This window comes from Limulus polyphemus, unplaced genomic scaffold (genome assembly GCF_000517525.1).
Source record: "Limulus polyphemus unplaced genomic scaffold, Limulus_polyphemus-2.1.2 Scaffold59, whole genome shotgun sequence".
NCBI lineage: Eukaryota > Metazoa > Arthropoda > Merostomata > Xiphosura > Limulidae > Limulus > Limulus polyphemus.
The window spans coordinates 92,612-100,921 of record NW_013665669.1 but is presented as its reverse complement, the minus strand read 5'-3'; the positions used below and the strand labels follow the sequence as shown (position 1 = coordinate 100,921).

The 8,310-nt window shown below is 34.7% G+C and overlaps 1 protein-coding gene across 8 annotated transcripts in view; it reads right to left on the bottom strand.

Moving 5' to 3' along the window:
- LOC106464386 (AP-1 complex subunit sigma-2-like) overlaps positions 1-8,310 on the bottom strand; it is a 35,834-nt gene that overhangs the window by 16,169 nt on the left and 11,355 nt on the right. For all 8 annotated transcript variants that reach the window (XM_022392476.1, XM_022392486.1, XM_013924526.2 and 5 more), the window contains exon 4: positions 5,182-5,290. In XM_022392476.1, coding sequence (XP_022248184.1) covers positions 5,182-5,290 — 109 coding nt within the window. The remainder of the gene's footprint in view (positions 1-5,181; positions 5,291-8,310) is intronic.

The following is an 8,310-nucleotide window of genomic DNA, read 5'->3' as shown; positions in this document are numbered from 1 at the left end:
CTAAAGTCACCTGAACAAAATTTGCTGAACCATCGTTGACACTTACAATTATTCAAAACATTTCCATAAGCTTCTTTGATATTCTTTGTGGCTACAGAGGTATCGTTTCCCTTCTGTATTCAAACAGCATTACATGCCGAATGTGTGTCTTGTTGTGTGCCATCACTATAAAGAATTAGAGTATACTAAACTTTACACATTATATAGGCTACACTAATGTGATGTTTAGGCAGTTCATTTTCTATCATACGTGATGTACATTTTTTCTGGGGGGTGGTTAATGAAAGTGTTCCAAAATGCGACATTAATTTCTTGACAACCTAATAATATGTTTGTATTATTTAACATTTAAACCAATACTGTTAATGAAACTAATGTTGAAACAAGATTGGAATATAACTTTAATTAAAAGACATACAGAAACTAGTTTACTTCAAGCAATGTCACAGATTTTTTTTTGTCTCTAGAAAAATGACACCAATATTACATAAAACTTTATATAATCCTCCCTCACAATGTCTAGTGACCAATGAAAGCCTATTAAATTACTCCAGTAGAGTAGAGATAAATGGATACAACACTTTACCACTACGATTATTGTGAGCTAGTTAGTATCAGCAAAAAATAAATTCCTTAAATAATGTGGAAAAAGCATGGAAAAGGAATTAGAAACATCACACATTGGGAGACTGCACCATTTCTGAACTAAGTATACCCTTTGCTCGTAAGTGAATTGTCGCTAAAGTGAAATGGCTGAAACATGGATAAACCTCCAAATGTATTCATCATTAATAGGACCCCTAGGTGTTGAGTGGCTAGGGCACAACAGCCTGTAAATGAGACTTCGCCCTCAAGCAAAACCTGGCAACAACTGGAATTGTACGTCAGGTCCATGGTAGGAAGAGAGTCCTCTAACTTTAATCTTCAGCTTGGAACTGGTAAGTGGCAAGGACTCCCATACTCTAGTAAAGGGGGACAAATGCATTTGATACTCCGAAGGCCTGAATCACCGGAGACAGTGCAATGGTTGACCACGATACCCTATATTGAAAGCAGAGCTACCACGTGGATGGAGTCAATCAACCAACACCTGACAGCATCTGGAATTGTTCACCGGGTTGTGGTAGGAAGCGACTAAATTTTATAATCATCTAGCATGGTCAAAGAATGTACAATGCAGATTGGATACTAATTATACCTGGACAGGAACCACTCGGCACAGATCGAGATCCAAAACATATGTGACAAAAGGCCCCTGTAAAGAAATGAAAAACAAATGGAGTAGCCCACATGCCCACACTGATGATGTAATCTCAGAGAAGATGGAGAAAGAGTAGCCAGGGACATGGTAACAGATCTGATGGGAAAAAACACGAAAAAGACAACATACATCCAGAAAAAAGGAAGAATATACCAGGCAAAGTGTTTGGCGAATCCAGTCCATAAGACAAATGGGGGGAAAAAAATCATGGGAAAGGGTAGGATTCCAATGAAGAAACAAGCTGACCTGGGAACTACTGAAGAACACAGTGCATGTGTTAGAAATCCAAAGGTCCTGGGTGGGTAAAGGAGCAGAATGGACCTAAAATTGGGAGAAGAAACAAACATAGCAAAACCTAATCACAAAACATGTGCGAAAAACAGTGACCACAGGCCAACAATATTATGAACCAGGACAGCAAATAAAATAAAAGAACAAATCTACCAACAAAGGTTAAAATGGAGGATTATAAAAAACACGAAGGACAACACGGAGGTTCCAAATCCTGGAGAGAAGCCAAGTGGGGAGCATGAACAATAAAAAATATAACACAGAAGCAAAACCAGTAAACCAAAAATGGAAGACAAAAACTGCCCAAAAGCCTGCAACAGGGGAAACAGATAGGTTCCTGGTAGAAATCTAAGTGAAAAAGGACAGCATGACATGAGGAATGAGAGTAATGAAAGGATGATAACCTAGGTGTATAAATCAACAGTGTGATGTATACCAACAACTCCAGGAAACCATCAAAGAGGAAGGATGAAATGGACAGGAAAACCAAGGAAGCAATATGCCAGGAAAGATCCAACTTTTCGGTGAAGGACAAGATAAAAGCCATGCGTGCAGATGGAATGGATGGCAATCACATGCCAGAGTGTGGACAATTAAGGCAAATGATGGGGAGGTGACACCAAAAACCATTATAGAAATGAGAGTGAGTCAAGACAGAGCCACCAGCTGAGCTCAACACAGAAAGTTATGAGCTATCGAGAGAACACAAGGAAGAATACGAAGAAGCAGACATGTATAGGGAGAACAATTTGTCCAATCCCAACAGCAAGCATCCACTGCACCTGCCAAGGAATGAGGAATAGGAGACCGAAAATGGGTAAAGTGTGTATCAAAATGAGATGCAAAAACGTCCACATCGGAGAAACTTCAAAGCACAGGCTACACCCAAAAAACTAGAGGTTTCAAAGACTACCCCATTGGGAGAATCCAGTTGAGACAGTATTACCAACTGGTGACCAGATTCATGGCTTTCCAATGACAGCATAGCCACAAAATGATATAAGAACAGCAGGCCCAAAATACAGGAGATCGAAAGTTTGAAAACAAAGGACACTCAACCAGATGTCCCCATGCATGGTGATGTAGGACCCTACCATACAATTGTCAGAGTGAAACATTGCCACTTTGTCCCAAAGAGACAGTAGGAAGGACAATTCAGATGAGGAGAACAAAGAGGAACCCTATCAGCAATAGTGGTCCTATCCAACCAACAGTCAATACAGACTGTTAGTGAGGGGAAAGGGTAAGAGGAGCATCCAAGTGATCCCAAACAAGAGGAAATAGGGCTGCAAGAGAAGCCCATGTCCCCAAATGAGAGAGAACTTCATATACAATAAGGAAAGGGAAACAATGAGAAGCTACCTAAAGTACATACCAGAGCTTGTAACCAAAGAGGAAATTGATCAGGTGTGATGAATGAAATCCCCACCATGATGAGCCAACTCACATAGGCAGCTTCCCAAAGAAGAAACTGAGTATGAAGAGCATATACACCCAGTGAGGAAGCTATAAGTATCCAGCCATCCCTGGAAAAGTGTACACTAAGCTCAGAGAAGGAAGCAGATGAGTAAAGATCTAGACTACTCAGCCAAACACAGAGGGAGCCAAGGCAATGCCGAATAGAAACAATCTAAACTGAAAACACACACACCCATGAAGAACAAAACAAAGAAAAATATCTGGATGCCAAAGGAAACAGGAAAATGGAGACATATATCCGACACATCGACATACCTCATCCACAAGACAGGAGTGTAAACCCCTAAGGAGAATGATCTCCTCAAAGAAGGGACCCTGGAGAAGTAACACCCAAGATACCTCTGACTGATGCTGGGAAGAAATGAGATCCTTCTGAGTGTGAAATAAAGTGGATGGTGATATAACAGTGGAAATGGAGTTATGGAAACTTATTGAAAGAAAAAAGGTGCCATGCACAATGCATGTAAAGGAGTGTAAAAAGCACCCTAAAGAAAACTGGATCCTGACCAAGAATAAACCAACTTCATAGCAGCCACATCTATAAAACAAGACTGAAGAGGAAATGCATGCCATTATAGCAAAAATGCGACGACTATGACCAATAGAAAAACACACAATGAAACTATAGAACCACCCCAACCAAATGCAAAGGGAAGATAAAACAGGAAAGTTCTGAGGTAGGGAAATGCAACTGAAGCATCGGGATCCAAACCCCATATTGGAAGAACAAAAAACTCAAAATGTGCGAGTCAAATTATGGTAGGTAGAATGAGAAAAGCAAAAACATGGGAGAAAATGCAAACCAACTCCCAAACGCAAATGTACCCCAAAACAATGAAAAGGAGAGTAGATAATGAAATTTAAATTGTGACTCTCCAACTAAAAAAAAAAAAAAGGGATAAATGGCTGTGACTAAATTAGAAAACACTAAATAACTAATAACTAAATTGCAAGCAAAAAACAAACTCGTCTATACAGTAAGTCTACCAATCGAGAGGTGATTAACAGGTGAATTTTAGAGAGATCACTAGTTATGATAGGTTTAGTGTTGATGGAGGGTTCCTGCATGATTATTTGCATATAGATATGCAGAAAAAAGTGGTGGTTACAAGGCATGTGGCAAGTGAAAAATCTGTGCTGATAGAGTGAGGTAAAATATTGTATCGGAACTATAAATTACTGCTCAAACCACTTTATTTACTCCACATTGAGGTAAACAGTTTAAAATCTATTCTATCTAATCATATTTAAACATTGCCTACAGCTATTTCAAAACTATGCTTCATCTGTAATTGTTCAGCTCACATGCTGTGATATTATAAAAGAATGAGAATGAAGGTCTGTAGTAATATTACTACTAACAGACATGGATAATTATGTTATCTAAAGATGATACTTTTTTTAGCAAATAAAATCCTATACTTTGAGATGGGCAGAAAAAAAAGTAAATGTTGTTGTTTATAGACAAAAGTTGGAACATTTTTTAAAAGTTTTTACTTAATACTTTAACTAAATATCAATTATAAAACATGGTTCAAAATTTGATATCCAAGTGTGCACTCTACAATTGAAACGTGCCTACTGGTAGTGCTATGGTTCAACATATACCATTAATAAACCTTTAGATACAATTTCATATTCTCTGCAACTATGCCACTAGAGCTGGGTGATTAACTTGATTAATCAGTACAATCAATTACCTATGAGTATCAATTACATTAATTGGTGTCATGTAAAATAATTAATCAAAATTATGATCAGATAGATTAATGTCACAAAAATACTCAACCCATCAAAATTAGTGTTTTCTATTATTACTATTTTTGATTATTCCAACTATCCAAGTCTCAAATAAGAATAATGGATATGTTGAATGTAATCAGTTAATGAACCCAATAGTTACTCAATTATCAAATTCCACTAAAACCTCAGCTCCGAGCCACTATGTACTAGTTTTTACTTCATTATTTAATCCACAAGTAAAAAAAAAGTAATGGCTAAACAAAAAACACACTAAATTATCATGATGATACAAATTTCCAATTTCTACTTCATCAGTAAAGATCTAAGTTAAGATCTACTATTCAGTAAAAGTATTTGAAAAAAATTAAATTAAACAGTTTATTTCACCATCAAAATCCAGCACTTACACTTCCAAAGTATTTGTCCAGCAGTTCTACATAACGATGAATTATCTCCAGAGTCAAAAGCTCATTATCATCTTGATCTATGGCACAGCAAAAGTATAAACTGGCATACCTGTTGATAAGCAAGTCCTTTCAATAATCTTCATCTTTTAAACTGAATTGTCTATCCAATAAGATCAATTCGAAGATATCTTTAATGTTAATTTTACAATACAAATATATATGTATAGTTGTACATACAAAGACTGTTACATGGTTAACAGAAATCTCTCTCTCTCTTTACGTTATGTCTAAACTACTTTTAATTCAGTTTATTCATGTTACTCAATGTGCCAGAACCTCAATATTCCATGCTAATCAACTTAACTTGCAGAAAATAAATGTTTTGAGAATAGAGATAAATTAATGAAACAATTTTATACATTTTTACATGTTTACAAGCAGTTATGTTAATCAAGATGTTATTGTACCTGCATGTAAATATGAACATAAAACATGTAAAAATTTACATTTGGACATAAAAGTGAAAGTTGTTATACAGTCTAATACAAAACAACAAACTAATACATCAGAAAGTTAAACTACTGGAAAAAGCAACTAAAACTTCCACTAAGGCCCTAACGTTAAAAAGCTTTGTAAAACCATGAGAAAAGGCAGGGTGTGAAATAAATAGAAAAAAAAATAAAAATTTATTTGTGGGAGGGTAGAGGAAGTTCACAGATCAAATGCTAAATAGCCATCATTCTATATTACTGATCTGCTGAGGGCTGATTCTTCATTTTGATTTATAATATGTCATATTCATATATTCATTACCATTACGTTCATTGTACTTGTTTCAATTTTTCACACTGTCTGTAATACTTCCATTTGTAAGTCCTTGCATGAAGATGATCAGGGAAAACCTTAGTGGGTTCTACTGTGATGTTGTAAATTGAAAATCTTAATATTTGATAGTCCACTTGTTAACTGCTATTTGGGGGTCAAATTGATCTCCTGGGAGTCTGTTTTGTCTGATTATGGGAAGTCTTTACAATAGTCCCTTCATTTGAATTATTTTTCCAATCAGTGTGAATCCGACTTATGCAAGAGGAAATGTGTTCCAATGTTGCAATATGCTCAGGAACCACAAGAAGTGCTTCTATAACACCCAAGTACACCACTGATTTAATATCTGTTGATGTAAGCAGTAGTTCTACATTCATCTTTAACTTGGTTGATGTTGTAATAATTTTCCTTTAGCACTTCCCCAAATCTTTGGATTGCTACATCTAATTCTTCATTACCAGATGTGGCTCACCCATCTTAGTCAACAGGATAAAATTCAGCATGTCCAAAGCATTATTATAAGCATAATGTAATCTTCCAATATGTTATTGAACCTATCAATGGAACATTTGATGACAGTGTTACATTATCCTTAATTAATCTTATTAAGTCAGATATTTCAAAACTGATAAAGTGTACATTTTCTAGATATATTAAGTTTTTTTGCACCATCAGAAGAGTTTTGCTGACGTCTATTACAAGCAGCATTTTATCTAAGAATGGCAATATTCAGTACTGACTTTATTAACATATAAGAAAAATTTTTTGACGCCGCCACATGTATAATTAAAATATGATTCTCTTTATTGTTTTTCAAGTTCCTAAAACTTTACCATTCTTTGACAGTAGAAACTGTGTCAATGCCTTCCTTTTGAAATTTTAGGCTAAGAACAACAGAAGAAAAAAATCTCCAAAGGGTATTCTGGAAATAGACAAATTTTTGCATCTCTGAACAAAACATAGTAATAACAAACCTATGAATTTTTCCATCAATCTCTTTGAATAATTCATTCATGAATAAATGGCTTAATAGAAGCATGAGAGTTCACTAACTTTTTTGAATTTTATGAATCAGCTAACATTCCATCAGATTTACCTGGACCACTTACTTTCAAATTCTCAGCTTCGGGTAAGCCATTAAAGTATCTATTTCCTTTAAACTATTCTTATGCAGAAAATATATTTCAACAATGTTTCATCAATAGTTTTAGATAATTTCCTTGAGTTTTATGCATTCATTGCATTAAATTCAAGACAGTGTGATGTACAATGAACATAAATGCACAATTTAATAGTTACATCATTTTTGGCAAAGATTAGCTCTCTCTTCCTTTAATTCCAAGATTCTTGCTGGCCTCTTTAGCTCCAAAATCAATTTAATGGCTTTCAAAAAGAAAAATTTCTTTTTTGTTTATTTGTTGTTAAGCACAAAACTACACAACGTGCCATCTGTATTGTGCCCATCACAGGTATCGAAACCTAGAACCTAGTTTTTAGTATAATAAGACTTCAGACTTACCACTGGGGGACAAAACTTCTACCAATTTATGAGATCAACACATAAAGCAGAACATGATTCTTTTTCAGTATTTATACAGGTGTCTTCACAAAAAAACAATGTAAAATAATGAATTTTTAGTACAGATGTTTCTTCTAAAGTTTTGATATTAGTGCAGATTTTTTAAGTGACATCTATCTTTATGCAACTAAAAATGCAATGCTGAAATTTTGTTTTAAATTTTCATTACCTTTTGAGTTCAACTTAGAGAGTGAATGAACAATTGTATTTTTTGTGCAAGTTGGCAATCTTTTTGGTTTAAACTATTTACTATTCTCACATTTTGTTACTCAGATAAACATGACTCCCTTTTTCTGTGTAATAACAGTTCAGTTTGTTCATTCTTATTCTATTTTGCCATGAAGCATTTTAACTCAAAAGTTACCACTATGTACACATTTTATACTTCATCAAAATGTACAATTCATTGGATATCCCACCACCTCTATGTTTTCATCTTTTCAAATCATTCTTTTCTGATTTCCATAGGTGATCTTGTTTTAGAACTGCAAGCTGTTATTAAGGTGACATTCAAAAGCTTACATTTGATCAGCATTTGCAGGCTATAAAACAATACCCTAAGAAGATTTAACAAAAAAAGTTAAGATCTTCAATTTTAGTAATATTTGGGGAGAAATGTTGTAACTATAATGAAAATACAACTTTTTTAAAACATTTTATGAAAAACACATGTCATTGAGATTTTTTACTTCATTTCAGCCTCTATATATATATATATATATATA